This window comes from Sphaeramia orbicularis, chromosome 3 (assembly GCF_902148855.1).
Source record: "Sphaeramia orbicularis chromosome 3, fSphaOr1.1, whole genome shotgun sequence".
In the NCBI taxonomy this organism is placed as follows: domain Eukaryota; kingdom Metazoa; phylum Chordata; class Actinopteri; order Kurtiformes; family Apogonidae; genus Sphaeramia; species Sphaeramia orbicularis.
Window position 1 is genome coordinate 32,963,578 of NC_043959.1, and position 17,207 is coordinate 32,980,784.

At 37.2% G+C, this 17,207-nt stretch overlaps 1 protein-coding gene across 2 annotated transcripts in view; it reads right to left on the minus strand.

Annotated features, from left to right (window-relative positions):
* The window catches only part of phkb (phosphorylase kinase, beta), a 175,610-nt gene that overhangs the window by 33,867 nt on the left and 124,536 nt on the right, over positions 1-17,207 (minus strand). For both annotated transcript variants that reach the window (XM_030161068.1, XM_030161073.1), the window contains exons 16-17: positions 16,711-16,766; positions 14,322-14,415 (exon numbers count right to left, since the gene is read on the minus strand). In XM_030161068.1, the coding sequence (XP_030016928.1) occupies positions 14,322-14,415; positions 16,711-16,766 (150 nt within the window). The remainder of the gene's footprint in view (positions 1-14,321; positions 14,416-16,710; positions 16,767-17,207) is intronic.

Sequence of the window (17,207 nt, forward strand, 5' to 3'; positions counted from 1 at the left end):
AGAAACGTACACACATTTGCTACTCTTTACTCATTCTTTATTACAGATTCTTATAAAAAAAATATCTGGGAATGGTAGAAAAATAAATTCAACTGCTTTACCAAAGAAGTAGAGGCTCTTCAAGGCAAGGCAGGTTTATTTATATAGCACATTTCATGTACAAGACAATTCAAAGTGCTTTACATAAAACATTAAAAGCATCACAGCAGGGAAGCAATAAAAAGCATAGGCATAAAATACAAAACCCCCCAAAAAACAGATAAATAGATAAAACAGATAAAATCTTTAAGCTTAATAGAAACAGTGCAGATCTGAACAGATGAATAAGAACTCTATTCAAATGCAGCTGAGAACAGGTGGGCCTTTCACCTGGATTTAAATAAATAAAAATAAATACATACTAATACATACAAATAAATACTAAATAAATAAATACTTCTAATAAATAAACTTCAAATCATATCACAACAATGCAAAGAGTTGTTCCAACTTCAAAAAAGAACCAACAACATACTGAAAATGAACATTAACTTCGCTCCAATGTGCAGCAGAAATCAAAACAGTTGAATTTCATGTCTGTTTCATCTTGTTATGGCTTTTATGTTCTTTTCATCTTGTTACGATCGTTGTGCGTGACGTGGAACAATGGATACACTAAGGGCTTGTTTCTGTGCATTTCTGTTGTATCCATTTCGGCTAAAATTGGATCTGATGTTACAATGGCACAAAGAAATGCAGCATGAAAATAATACATGATTCTGAACGAAGTAACAACCTGTCTTCCTTTGCCTGTTAAACTTTTCTTTAGGTTCAACCACAGCAGTAGCAACAGATGCAAAGTTAACACCTAAAATTCATTAAATGAAACAGCTAAAATGGCTAAAATCTCAAACACATTTGGGTAATAAGCTAGCTAAGTAATGCTAACTCCATAATTGTCTGTTTGACCTTTTTCCAGTTGAGTCCATTTGAAAAAGGAAGCTTATAAAAGATTACGACTTAAATACACTAAGGACTGAGGCTAAACTGACAATACAGTATATATGTCTTACAGAAAAAGTCAACATCCTCATTAGCTAATGACATGCTAAGCTGCTGTGCTGTTCTTACACAGAAGGGGTTAAGCTAATTAGTGCTAATGTATGAGTACAGTTACAGTATAATTACAGTTTTACTGACAAAAACCTTGGCTTTGTTGGTTGCTTGCTATAAGTTGGACATGTAGAAAAGAACGAATATGAGGGTTTAGGTTAAACAATATGAGGTTTTTTTTTTCTTGGTGATAGCAAACTTTATTTTCTGTAAACTACTTTTGTTCAGATGAGATCAAACTAATGGGATATCACTAACTTAGCTTAACTTGTCGGCACGTAGAAATATGCTTCTATTTACCTGAAGAAAATTCAGAGGTTTGTTACCAGACCAAGTATTATATATTCACCTTATTGTAGTTCTTTGAGCTGAGCTGAAATTATTTTTGGATAATTATAATTGTCTTGCATAAACATAGCTGGATGAGATGAATAAAAACACCATATTTATAATAAACAAATTCTTATTCACTGTCTATGGGAATGTCCAAAAATGCAAAGATTCTGGAAGGAGGTCATCAATTGTATATCTGAGGTATTTAACAGCAAGATTCCAGTTTGTGCTATACTGGGGATATATCCTGAGGATTTTACACATACTGAGAAACAAACTAAAGTGATGGACTTTGGACTGCTGCATGCCAAGAGAAGTATCGCTTTGAACTGGAAGAGCATTGAAACTCCTTCTATAAAGAAATGGGTAAAAGAACTATCAGAGTGCATCGGACTGGAAAAACTGACTTACATTACGAAAGGAAAACTGGAGGACTTTGTACAGTTATGGGAAACTTTGATGAACATTATGGTATCTGGAAAATAGGGACCTGTCATTCAAATTATTACTGTTTCATTTTTTATTATAGAGACTGCTGTATTTTAACTTCTTTTCTACATATACATACACATGTTCATAAGAATATACATACATACATACATACATACACACACATATATATATATATATATATATATATATATATATATATATATATATATATATATATATATATATATATATATATATATATATTTATATCTCATTGGGTGCAAGTCTACGTGGTGTGAATAGGTGTGTGTATGAGCCAGTGGCGGCTGCTTGTCCTTCAGACAGGGGAAGCTCATTGTCGGCTTACATAAAAAAAAAATTGTCAAGTTATTTAAACATACATTCGGTCCTGCGTTCCTTTTTAAGAAAATGGTCAGTGACCTTATCGTACCAAGTAGGCGTCTTTTCCAGGGACTGGACCAGTGTCCTCTGAATGTCCAGCAGAGCTAGGCTGCTTAGATTGCCTTGGCCCATTGTGTTGTGGGTGTAAGACTTCAGCCTTTTTAAACAACAGATGCTCCTTTCACTCCGACCTAGCCGACAGTATGATTGATTTAACTATCTACAAAACGATATTAAACTCAAACAAGAAATGATTAAATTATGTAACTGAAACAAGAAAACGCTGAAATTATGTTAAATTGAAACAAGGAAGTCCAGTGAGTGTGTTTTATTTACAGTGCAAGAAATGAATGAGTAATTTCGTAGTGGTTTCTCTCTTGATTTCACAGCAGAATGTGCGACGGTATTAAACTGAACTGTGTCAGTGAAGGAGTAGATCTGAAAATAATTGTCAATCAAACGGGATTCAGCCTTTCGACTGATCCTCCAATCAGCATGTGGGATTCTGGCGTCCAGCCCGGCCGAGCTCCGCCCACAGCTCCATTCACCCCCAGAGATGCCCAGCATCCGGAGGCGGGACAACATCGTGGCATTTATCCAATTACCATCCAGTTTTGAGGCAATGAAAAAAACTGTTCCACTCAGTCCCATTGAAGCCCATAGACGCCCGGCCTCTACGGGCAAATGCACTGAGCAGAGATCGTATGAGAAAACAGCGCAACGAGAATGGATGAGAAGTGAACAACATCGCGTCTGTTGATTTGTGATAAAGCTGATTCTGAACGAACTCATCTGTGAGATGAATGTGTTCTAACACATTTGTAGTCAAGGAAATGTCAACACAACCGTATATATTTAATCATTTAATTTTCGTCATTTTAGGGGGAGCCGGGCTTCCCTTGCAGTCTTTGAGAAATCACCACTGGTATGAGCGTATGTGTCTGTGTTGTTTTGATTCATGTTCTTTATGTATATTATTATTTACTTTGTTTACCTTTCATTCTAAAACTTAAATACCGTTAAAAATATTGTGGGAAAAAAACAAAACAAAACACCATTTATCCATCACTATTTGGACATTATTTTCTAATACTGCAGACTCTTCATCTCAAGGCATTTACCTTCTGTTCATGAATGCCATTGTCAGTAATTTCTTTGTATCTTTCAAAAATAATTATTCATGTTTTACCAGCCCTGTGTCATTTATGTTTATAAAGCCTTCAAGGAAATTCAATTACTGTGTGTTCCAGTGGTCAATACCAATAAACGGCTCTTTTTCATTTGCTGTCCTGCATGTTTTAGGACTCGACTACTTGGTAGTAGTGGCATAAAAGGATAAAAACAAAGTTAAATCGTTATTTGGAATTACTTATTTGATGGATAATCATCACCTGAAATGTCATTATTGTCAAAGCCCTAATTGTTGCATCTAAAAGTTGATTCTTTCTCTAATCTATAGCAATATATTTAAGGTTCCAATTACTGTCACAGCCCTGGGTGATAAAGAGTAAAGATAAGAAGTCAGTTGTTGCAAGTGTGGGAGTACTTGGTTTTTTATGCTCAACACATGAGTTCTCTGCGCACTTTAAATCCATTTTCTCTCGTTCCAAAGTTGTACTACACTGTAGTTTAATGAAGTCAAAAGTCAGGTCTCCAGACTAGTGTCTCAAGGTGAATCATGAGTCAAGCCAAGTCTAAAATATAAAGCAAGTTTATTAGCTGAAAAATGTTAACATCAGCACTGTAGCGTGTCCAGTGTACAGAGGCCTGGGGAGATCCTGACATTACGACTCAGCTATAACAGGGTTTGGCTGAAGAAGATCAGAACAGGTCAAGTTTCACACTTAATTGCTGGACCAAAACTTTGGGCATTTAGTCTTTCAGCAAAAGTCTCAGTTTAGATTTTTAAGTCAGTGGAAATGAGCCATGTGTGAAAATACTGTTTTACTTTGAGATACTGGTTGTGACATCAGGAATACTGGGACAAAAATATCCTCCACAGACAGATAAAGAGCCTGACATGGATAGATAAATAAAATAAGAAAAAAAAAGTCATTGATCTTGCTGTTGCTGAAGTAATTACCCAGTTATTACCTCAAATAACTTCCCAGTTCATCAAGACAAAGCAGAGGAAAAGGTCACAGCCTCCTCCATTTGAAATGCATTTAGAAATGGCAGCAGGGAGAAGACTTGACCTGCAGCCTTTCAGTTTCCACCACATTTCTTTGCTGCTTCAGATAAAAGGTTTTTACCGCTGTGTCGCCTGTTGTCAAAAACACCCAATTCAAAGACGTAAAGAGAAAAGAAGATGGACATTGATTTCTGTGCTCTGCTTTCTTGGTGCTCAGTGGTGTGATGCACTCACTGCAAGTGTTTATGTGTGGAAGCTGGAAAGGCTGCAATATTGTGCAAATGTGCTCATCGGATTTCTGTTTTCTGAAATCCCTGAGTGTAGTCTGGAGTATTTATTCCCCTTTGAGATGGCATATAAATTCTAAATTTAAATACTTCCCAATCTGTCCTATCATTAAACAGCATCAATACACCCACACAGTGAAGTGGCACTGCAGGAAAACTGTCCATCAAGCTCTCTGTGCCGCATTCTCCCATCTAAACCCAAGCGCAATTCATAAAGTAAACCAAAAGGTGGAGCTCTGCTACTCCTATGTGGTGCTTCACCATTATGGAAAAGGCTGACATGAGCATAAGAGCAGAAAGAAAGGTTCGGATTAAAATTAAAAGAAATTATATAGAAAGACAGAAAAAAAAGACATTTTTAAAAAAAATATTAAGTGCTGATTGGGAGTTTAGTTGCATTGCAAAATCCTAGGCTTAACAGTAAAAGAAGAGACCTGGAGGAGAAAATAAGAGTGAGGTTGGAGGAACCTCTGCACCCAGTACTTCCTGTGTGCAGAATACCAATGAAGAACGACAACAGGCAGGCAGCCTATCAAAGCATCCTTTCATTCCCTCACATTTCCACTGACCGCAGCACAAACAGCAAGTGAGAAATAATAAAAGGTGTTTTAAAAATCCACAAGGTGTGAAAAAGTACAGCCATGAGACAAATTCACCGTGGGGGTATTCTTCAGTTTCTTAGGTTCCTACCAATGTTTATTGCTGGTGAGTTGTTGCCCCAAATAGCATGCAACTGTTGGTGTCAGAAAACCAGCGAAAAAGATTTACTTGAACAGCAAATGCTATCATGAAAAGGGACTTAACAGTGCAGCAGGTGTGTGCCGGCAGGAGTTCAGGGTCTTTCTGAACTGCTCAATGTGATACAAATCCATTGAATTTGCGATTAAACTTTCAGCTTCTGTGACACCTTCTGTAAATTCTAGGTTGCACTACACAGTGTAGGTCCTTAAAGGTTCAGTTTGTAAGATTTAGGGGAATTCAGGAGGGTCTAATTACAGAAATGGAAGCTAATAGTCGTAGTAATATTTTCAACAGTGTGTTTATTTTATTTATTTTTATTTTTTATTTTTATTTCGAACATGCAATGAAAATAAAACAAAACAAAGCAAATTAAGACATAAACAAAATAACATTTAAATGGACAGAATCCATCTTCAAGCACATACAAGTCAGAGTTTTGCATGGTTAAAAAGGAGTAGTGTGTTGTCATGCAAAAATAAGAACTATGGTGTTTTGTTTTAGCTTATAATATTTTTTTTGGCAATGACTACTGCCACAGTACTGTGGTGATATATAGGGTATACTTCAGTTCATTCTTTTGTGCATTTTGCTACGACAGTACTGTGGCAATTGATGGAAGAAATGACAAATTGGTCATAGTATATAGTAAAATAGGAATTATTGTTCTAAATACTCTGTATGTTGTTTTATGGTGTTCTTTGCTCTGCAGGCTGCAGAAGGTGGGCGGAGCTACATGTTAGATGTGGCAGTGTGCTGTATGACTTCAGTTCTGTGTCAGTTCTGAGTATTGAGTGCTGTGGTCCTGTGGAATTCTGCACTCTGAACGTTGTCCTAGTGGCTGATTTATATCAATATTGGATTTACCCCCCCCCCAATATATGATTGCCTTGGTAGTGTTTTGGGATGTAACTTACCAGTCTAGACATGATATAATGAGGGCGATGATTGGCTCTGTGGTAACAGACAAACCAATATTTCATGCCACAGTAATGTGTCAATAGCCACTTTGATTTTTTTTTTTTTGTTTATATTTACAGGGGGACCAGATCATTTCCACAGAGACCACCATGTTATGCTACCATTTTTCTACTGTAATTCAGAACCAACTTATTATTCCTTTTCTAATATATCACCTGCTATGTTTGACTGTTGAGCAGAGTTTGCCACTTCACTAAAAAGCCCAGCATGGACAAACCAAACCTTGCTTCTAGCAGCGGCTTCTACATTTTTTTTTTTTTTTTTTTACAGCCAGTCATTGGCATTGACTGCCTCTCAGTATCACACATTTAATTTCCCTTTAGTGATTTAAAGAGAAATTGCAGTACCATCAACAAGGGTTTCATATAATTTTCTCCCTAGGTTTAACTGTTATGGTTTAAGAAGCACATGTGGCAAAACAAGCTCTGGTTGAACCAACTTTCCAAAGATCTGTTTAAAGTGAACCAAAAAAACCCAGGAAATTCACTGAGTAGCAAAGCCCAGGAGATGCATTTTCATTGTTCAACTTGGCATATGACTCACCTGTTGCATTGAGATATGTGCAGCACTTTGTTTATAGTAGACTGTTGTTTTTTTTTGTTTTTTTTTCTTCTATTTATCCTTCCTCTGGTGCATGGTACACAAGATAAACAAGAAAAAGAAAAACACCGCTCAAGTAGCAGCAAACAGAAGATGCTGGTTTATGTTTATAAGCTGAAATTGCATGAATCAAATAGAAAGATCTACACTGTGGTACTTTCTCCAGAAGAAATCAATGACATGCAATTTCCCAAATATGGATAAAGCCTAGTCCAAGTCTGGTAAGGGATTTGGCCTCAGTTTTACAATATAACAAAGTAACCTACTTAAGATGAAATGACAATCACAGGTTGGTACTGAAATTTGGTATCAAACAGCACTAAACAAGACAAATAAAAGGGCAAAAATTAATCTTGCAACAGCACTTTGTCATTTGTTAAGTCATACTTAAAAGCAGTTGTCAGATGATCAACACAATTAGCATCCCATAATGCACTAAGGTTTTAAAATTGAGCACTTCTCACATGACAGAAACAGCTGCATACGAGAAGATGCTGGGGAAAATGAGCGGAACAAGTGACACAATTAATGAAGACTGGGACGGTTTCAGTAAATACATTCACGGAAAAAATTATTAGAAGATCAAAAGTCATTAAAAACAATGGTTATGCAATCAAATACTAAATCCTGTGTGTATCATGTGACTAAAACAGACAGAAAAGAAAACATGGAATGCCTAAAAGCACTGTTTTTGTCAGTACAATGCCATAGCTTTTGACGTAAGAACTTAATTGATTTTGGTTATTATCAAGAAAACATGGAAAATGGCTAGATATCAGCTCTGAAATTAAACTCTTATGAGCTATTTTGTTTTTATCATTATATTTGTCCAAACAAATGTACCTTTAGTTGTACCAGGCATTAAAATGAACAAGAAATTGAAGAAAACAAGGGGCGGTCTAATGGTTTTTATATCTGGACCTGTAAAGATTAAGGATGGTGCAGCAACATACATAGATGTCTGCTTTTCTCATGTAAAGGTCTATTAATATCTGCGGAATTGCCTGTACTTATTTTTTGTTTTTATTTTGTTTTACTTTGTCTTGTCTACTTTGTCTTTGCTTTACTTTTGTCTTGTTCTGTTTTGCCTCTCAGTTGGATGGACATTGCTGTATTATTGTTAAAAATCTTCAAAATGCAATAAAAATGTTGAATTATTTAAAAAAAAAAAGAAAAAAAAGTGAACACTCCTTTTGTATTATGCAGTCAAAACAAGTTGGGTTTGGAATGCCTCAGCTTTGTTTCTAGCAGCTTTGCACTATTTACACTCTGAAAATGGATTGATTTTTGTTGCAGCAGCCATTTTGTTTTTCATGTATTTTGTCCTTGTCTATGACTCTTTTAAACACATTTACATTTTGTGTTTTTTGACCCAGTGAAGCACCAACTACCAATTTTATTTCAGTAACATGAGCAATTTGACCAATTCTATAAAAGTATGTAAGTTTACCAAATAGCCCTATACTTGGTCATATTTGTATTGAGCCACACTTGCATCAATAAAATGGCAAGAACACACTGAATTTTTCATTGAGAAGTGTGTTTTCAACCAATCATCACCTAATGAGGGTCTGATTTTACTTTCATGAAGTCATTTAACAGAAGTTGAGTCAAGTTTGCATTCATTCATCTGATTAACATTTTTTGTTCAGTCCGAATCATCGAATCAGTTGAGTGAAGAAATAAAGCAAAATGTTATCCTGAACGGTATTTATGATTGACAAGAGTGTAAATAATATGATACAGGTAAACAAAAACTTTTTAAAAACTTCCCAGCTTTGTCTTTTTAGGACTTTTCTTTTTTTTGTTTTGTTTTTTTAGAACTAACAAGATTCCCGTGTGAGCTCAAAAACCTGAAACGGCAAAATAGAAACAACACACAAAATGTCGGGCACCCACACTGACTGTCAGATATGAAACAGGAAGAGAAAGAGCTAAAAGGAAGGCTATTTTTGAAAGCGGTGATTTGCAAGGGGATAAGCTTTAGGGTGTACGGGTGGGAATAACACATTGCGAAAATGTAATTGCCACTCTTCTGTCGTCAGGCAGCTGTTGACAACAAAATCAAACGGCTGCGAGGGACGAGGTGAGGTGAGCAAATGCAGCCCCCAGCACTGGAGATGGTGGTGACTCCGAGATAAACAGATTCTGTCGAGGAAGGAATGTCTGTCTGAGCGTCGGATTTAATATTCAGCACAGCGCCCCAGCTCTGACTCACAATTGCATATCCATCTGAGAGGCTGAACACCATGCAGCAGAAAGAGGCAGAGGGGAAAGGAGGGGTGAAGGGAAAGTAACAGGTATGACAGTTCAAAGGCGGATGATCGACCTGGAGGGGAGAGTTGTTTGGTGTAATGGACACAACAGGGGCGGGGCAGGATGTAGGCCTAAAGGCGAGAGTAGGGTTAGAGAGGCGGATATGACGGATATTGCAGGACAAGGACGAAAGGTGCAAAGGCCCGGAGAAAAGAACAGAAACTGGAGAGATGACGCGATTAAAAGATACTGTTTGTTTGGGAAAGGTATCGCAGAGAATAGACGGTACACATAAAAGACCTGACAGACGAGGAGGAGTAAGGGGCTAGGGAGGGGAAAGGAGGTTTGAGCGACAGATACGACGGACGACGGGGAGAGAAAAGACTTCAAACAACAAGGTATTCAGATGAGGGACGGAATCTAGAGAGGAGAGTGGTGGACATGATGGAGGTTTGAAGGGAGGCGGTGGTTGGTGTCAGAGATGACAGCGTAAATGGTGTCATCTGCAGAAGATAAAAGAAGATGGGTGGACAGTACAGTACCTACAGCATGTGTGAGACAAGATACAAACACTATGTATGGTTGAATCTAAGTTCCTGGACCTACATGCTGTACCTGCGTAATATCTCATCTTCCAAGCAGAAGGAGCTGCATTATGTAAATGCCTTTTTTTTTCCCTGTTCTAAAGGTCTGTACTGAACTGGGAATAAAAGGCATTAAAATACACTGCTGCCTCTGGAATCTGCCTGGAATCATTTATAAAGTGATCTGAGACGTAAGGAGCTGTTCTCTGTTTCAGTCTAAATTTCCTTCTTTTTAGCTTACCGGCCGACAGGCTGTAAGTTATTGTCGTCTGGCGTCGTCATCGTCTGTTGTCCGTTACAAAAATTTCAATTTTCTTCTCCAAAACCACAATTCCGATTGACTTCAAACTTGGTATACAGCTTCTTTATGATGATGTCAACAAAAGTTAGTGAAATTATTTGGATCTGGATCTGATTCTGGATTTGGTGCAACTTTGAAAAATGTCCCCAATATAAGCGATAGGAAGTGGATCGATGCAATAACTCAGTAAATATAAATGATATCAAGTGTAAATTTCTACAGTCCAGCCCTGATGAGGAGATGACCAAAACATAATGGCCACATGCTGATCAGGATCTTCTTCTCGATCCAGGAACTTATGGACAATTTAACATGGACTCTTACGGGGAAAAAATTCAATCGTCTTTTTCTCCAAAACTCCAGTTCTGATTGACTTCAAACTTGGTATACAGCTTCTTTATGATGATGTCAACACAAGGTATTGAAATTATTTCGATCTGGATCTGATTCTGGATTTGGTGTGACTTTGAAAAATTTTCCCATTATAACAGATAGGAAGTGGATTGATCCAATAAATCAGTATCAATGATATCAAGTTGGAATTTGAATTTTTTACAGATCTGATTGGAATATGACCAAAACATGGGCTATTTCTGTAATATAACAAATACACATAACTGCCTGATAATAAATGGCATCTGGATACATTTCCCAAAGCTTTTAATTTGGCCGGTAAGCTACAGGGCCATTCGTCCTATTTTTTTTTTTTATTTCTTATTTTTCTAAATTTCTTAATTTTCTAAATTTCTTATTTTTCTCTTCTCTTTATATTTCATGTTTCAGTCATTCGTGTTTTTTTCTACTTGTCTTCTCTGCACTTGCTTATCTTGTCTTGTCTTTAAGCTGCGTATAACTTTTGTCACCAATTTTTCATCAGATCTGTAAATTACAAGTCATAGCCTAAGTATCACGAATCTCTAAATCTTTCCATGATAACTCACCTGAATCCCTTCCCTCACAGTGAACAATTTCAGAGTGTACGCCACCATAAACAATCCATGTGTTTACAAACAAAGCTGGTAGGCCACTCAGGCATTTTTCAGAAATTTGTCGCAGCTGCACTGTGGGAAGCGGAGGTCCACGCACCCGCTTTCACTTGGTCGACATGTTTGTTGTTGCTGCTACTGCGGCTGTGTGGAGGTCCACTTCCCACAATGCATGTCGCGACAAATTTCAGTGTTTATGGCAGAGTACACTTTGAAATTATTCACCATGAGGGAAGAGATTCAGGTGCATAAATCACAGGAAGACTTACGGATTCATGATACTTAGGCTATGACTCGGGTTTGACAAATTTGATGAAAAATTGGCGATAAGTCATTTGCAGCTTTAACTTATCTAACCTTGTCCTATGTTATTTTATCTTATTATTGAACAGTTCTAAAAAGACTTTAAATACCATAGAGACAGTAAGATCTGGATGAAGATATTTTTGCTTAATCTGTGTTTATCATTTTAGACTTTCCTTATGATGTATGATACATACACTTATGTCTGGTTCTTGCTCTGTCCATAACCTCCTTAACTCTGCTGCTGTTTGTCTTGGCCACAGTTTTCAATCTCAATGAATTCTTCTTGGTTAAACAAATGTTAAAAATAAAAAAATAAAATCAAGTCAATTAATTTCAAGCATAAAAAGACAAACATGCTGCTATTTCTGTTCAACTGCTTTGGTACTATTTCACCTAGACTAAGCTGGCTTTTCTGCTATGTTACTTCTACACTGGTCTACAACTTTTTGGAAATTCACTGCTTCAGAGATGAAACGTAATAAAACTTAAATACTTTGATAAGATGAATTGGAAAACGTGTTCCTTTTCATCCCTCTTCCCCGTCTCATACAAAGGGCACACCATTTAATTAGTTGTTAAGCTTGATGCACCAAAATCTAATTACTTCTAAATTTTTGCTCAGTCAATATACCCATGAAGAGACATAAATATCAAGAATCGTGAGTTATGCTGCTCACACACACAGACATGGTGTTCATTAAAAAAAACAATTTTCAATGGCATTGTCTTGAAATCAATAACCTTTGAGTACTAATTTACACAAATGTTGTGTGAAAATGAAATCATTAGTTAAAGAAACATTTCTTTTCACAATGGGGGAAGTGTCTGAGCCAAAACTTTATAATCTCCATAGGGTTGCACCAATCTCATATTAGAATCGGATATCACCTCCAATATCAACATTTTAGCAGGATTGGGGATCTGTAAAAGCAACCGATCCTTAAGACTGACCCTTGGGGGGTTGTGTGTGTGTGTGTTTGGGGGGGTCCGTGCCATATCTCACAATGAGTACACACAGACTGTACAAAGTGAAAGTGAAACTTAAAACGCTTTACTAATTCCTCTAAGTCTCTCGCTGTTGTGCTGCTCATTTTCCTTTTCACTACCTTTGGAAAGTTTAATTTGAGGGGATAGGATGTTTGTTTAAGGGGGCACTGCCCCCTAGAACCGGGCCGGCTTACCACACCAGCAACATTTCCACTGGTAAGGTTTTGCCGTGGAGCATCCACCATTGGTGCCTGCAGCCATATGTCCGAATGGCTTGTGTGTACTTCGTCAAATTAGAGAGAGAGAGAGAGAGATGTATAGGACAGACACCTATGGACACTTAATGGCTGTCATCAGCGCAATAGACAAAATTGTGAGAGCACGAGATACTTATTGAATAAGTAGGACAGAAACTGGCCAACCTGCACCAAGCGATCAATTCTACAGGAAGCACTGCACCAGCTAAGGCTTGTAGCTTCTTAAATCAACAATGATATCAGATTGGTATCGGGTATCAACTAATATGCAAGGCCCCAGCATCAGTATCGGAACTGAAAAAGTCGAATCAGTGCATCCCTAATCTCCCAGTGTTGACACAACTACATGCTTTCAAGCATTTTGATAACACAACATAAGATGTCAGATGGAATTAATGTCAGAATAAAATTCAATAGTTAAAGGTTGATATAATCAGGGGCTATAACAACATAGTTACTGCTGAGACACACAATGAGGGAACCATGCATGTTCAGCATCTAAAAAATACACCTGATGAACTAAACTAAAACTAAAATATCAATAAAATTCCAAACTAATGATACATTTGGAACTGTAACTCAGTATCTCTTTAATATTTTTGGTCTCAGATTTTCCTTCAACACTCCTATAATAAATCTTTTTTATTAACAATAGATCAAACATAACTCTTCAGTCACTCTAAGGAACATTTCCCCATTTTTTTACCCAGAATGAAACTTTTCTCTTGAGCTAAGTTCAGGTTAATAGAAGATGGGGAACAACAGTAAATGGAAGATAGATGAAAAGGCTTTGAGACTTCATCTATAGGGACTAAATAACATTCAAGCTTGCTTAGTTCACTCAGATTCCATCATTTTCAAAGGTATAAAAAAAATCTTTTTTTCAGGATTTTCTCTGTAGTCACTGAGCTTGCTGGGATTTCATCCAAGTGTGCAACTCTTCTGTCTATCTCAGGAGCTCCTCAATCCCAGCAGCTGATCTGTTCATTTCGACTCAAATGCAGCTGTGAACAGTTTACAGATGACAACAGATGTGACTGAGTATATGATCCAATCTGAGCATCACAACTCAATACTGTACATATACATCGTTCATCTCTTGGAGTATCTTGTCCTTCTGTGACAACACATTTTAGAAGCCTCTCAGCTCCATGCATCTCCTATTTACCAGAGTGCCACTGTGACAGCTCTACCATTATGCCGATCAATCAACCTGAACAATCACTGTTCAACTAATCAATCTTTTCAACCTATCTGCTGCCTGGCCGTGACTGATGGGACAATCAAGAGGAAAATCTTAAGAGCAGGAAATCTTGGATTGGAAAGCAGATGAGCCAAGTTCTACTGGGATATTGATAGCTAACTGCTCCAATGTAATCCGGCTGACAGTGAGATTGATTCATGTGACGGTGGTGCTGGTGTTTGGGAGCCAACATCAATAATTCATCACAGTTTCCTCCCATCAAATATCCTAGAAAAAAAATACTCCCAATAAATAAACAATAGAGGGTGCATGGTCATTGTATTCAAGAAAAAAAAAAAAAACGCCAAAGACAAAGAGCTGCGGCTTATCAGACATTTCAACATGGCTGCAGTCGATACGGTTCAGTTGTAAAGTCTTGTACTAATCAGTGTGTGAGTTTGTTACCTTGACCAGTTCCTTCTGAGGCCAAATCTGTATGGGCTCCACCTGTTGGGGTGTCTGAGTCTGAATGCCATATGTGTTCAGAAACACTTGAAGCCTAAACAGAAACAAAAATTAACATGTTACAACCTATAATTCATACATTCATGTGGTTTAACAAGCAATAAAATATACCACAAAATTGGGCAGTTTAAGGCTGATGCTATGACAAAACAATAGTTGCTAAATTTTGTGATATAATTTGAAAAGTGCCTTGATTTTTTTTTTTTTTTAACACTTAGTTTTTATTATTTATCATTTTGTCATATGGAACAGAACAAACAAACGACAATCAACAATAGATAATAGTCACAATCTAATAGTAAAGATAATTTAGGTTACAGTTATGAAATAGCAATCAAGTTACACAATTAATTAAATTTTTAGAGAAGCAGTTTATATAACATTTCACAGGACTATGAGACAAACCATCCATTAATTCTTTTTAAACAAACTAATCCATTTGTCCCACCTTATCATGTAAAGTTCAGCTTGCAGCCTCAGCATAAATATTAATCTCTCCATTTTGTGAATTTCATCAACAATTTTCAACCAGTCCTCGGGCACCGGTGGATCAAGTTGAAACCATTTACAAGTGATTGTTTTTTTTTTTGTTTGTTTGTTTTTTTGCTGCAGCACCAAAGATTTTTAGTAGGTATTTATCATTTATTGTCGAATCATCACAAAGATCTCCTAACAAAAGTGGTAAAGTGGTTTGCTGTAATTTAAAACCCAAAATCTGTTCTATTTTTATTCTAATATCTTTCCAAAAAGTTGTCATTCTCATACAGGACCAAAAAATGTGGGTGTGGTTTGCCTCCGTGTCCCTGCATGTAGGAGCATTTAAGTTTCTACGCGTCTTGATTTTTATAGTATTTTTTTGTCATTACTAAAGCATCACATGTAATCAATGTAAGATTCTCATTAAAACGTGAACCCTCGATATCCTATTAACCAATGACGGGGCCTTGTCAATGTAAGAAACACTGTTGATCAATGGTATAACATAATTAACCTCAGGGCTGATTTAGACTCACTAAATCAGGTGCTTTTAAATATCTGGGCTGCTTTAGTATCTTCTCTTCATCTATCTGTGATTATGTGCGGACTGTCAATGAATGAGCCACAAATCAGTTCTGGTCAGTACCGCGTCAGATGTTATCCGACAAGAATGGAAATCTCATATCCCTCCTGCCGCTGTGAGCGAAAAAAACATAAGGCAGCATGAAAAGAGGAATCAGTCCAGCAGCCTCTGTCCCATCAGCATCAAAGCCAAGAATCTCAGCAGCACTAAAGACATGTCTTCCCTTTCTGATCACATACTGTGTCTCTCTGAGGCTACAGGCTGTTTGTGTTTCAATGCACAGTACGGCGCACACTTAATAACTAAGTAGCCCATCCACTGATGGCCTGACGCATACTGTGAGACAGAGTGCAGCCCGTACATGCTTATATGAGGACATAAATTGAAAAAAAGAAAACAGAAAAACTTACTCTGATCATATAAATCCTAAAAAATGATACTTTTCTAGCTGATGTAGGCTACATTGCCAATGTTCTGACTAAGGGAGCATATGGTATAAGAACATGTTGTCTGATCATTTGTGTTTTAAAGATATAATGCAGCATTAATACAGCATGCAACGATACAAAAATGATACTCGTCATTTACATGCAGCATTCTGTACGCACACAAAATATTAATATAACCATCATTTTGTGTTTATTCCAAAAAAATGCAGCAGAATTGGCTAATTGTCACATCCTTGTAAATCTACTCCCCTTGGATTGTGCAGCAGCTGTTGACCTATAAATCAAAACTTCTGGAAATGTGTAAAATCTGAAGCTATTACAAGCCTGCAGCACTTCCGAAGCCGCATTTTTGTCAGAACAAATGATAACTCTAATGGTGTTGTGTTCTAGCAAATATAAATCTCCTGTAAATCACTTTTACTGTAAATCTCTATGTGTTGGGAAGCTATAACTGTTATATTGTGAGCCAAGCTGTGCATAGATGACACATGGAGCCTGATGGGGATGTGCTGAGGAAAGAAATTGAAGCTACAGGTTAAGAATCTTCACAGAGTCATTTAACCCTAATTGTGGCCAACATCCACACTTTTGTATCCAGCACTGCATACACATACACACATGCCCACACAAACCCACACAAGCCCACATGAACAATGAGTGGACTGACAAATGATGGCAGAGGTCAGGCTGGGCTAGAGCTTTATGAGCTCATCACAATTACAGCGAGGAACGAGCCAAATAAGAGAGCGAAGACAGAAAATAACCTTTTTTTATGGCGTGTAACACATTAAAAGTCACACAAAGACACACATACACGTACCTCTGGCTTTCAGCTATCAGGGCCACGTGAATCACTACATCATTCTCTATAGGACCCTGTGAAAGAGAGACCAGAGAAGAGAGGGTTAAACATGCGAGACACATCAAGACTCCATAATCCTGCTTACTTTATTTATACACATGGCAATAAACCAAGGTTGCAAAGAGCTGAATTGATTTGTGAGGGAGAAAGAGAGAAACAGAAAGTAAGGATGAATGAATTAAGGAAGGAAAAAGAAATGTACATGTGAAGGAAGAGCACCCTTAGGGATAAATAAGGTATATATATATGTTTTTTTTCCTAGAGCCTGCATTGAGGTAGGGAACAGGGAAAAATCAATCAATGTTTCAATGAAGAAATGAAATACAGATAAACAGATGACCATTTCATTGTCAACAGGCAATTCTATTTTTTTTCCACATGGGGTAATGTTTTGCTGGTTTTAGATTCTCTAAAAAACAGGAATGGTTAGCTTTATTCTTTATCCTTAGGCTATA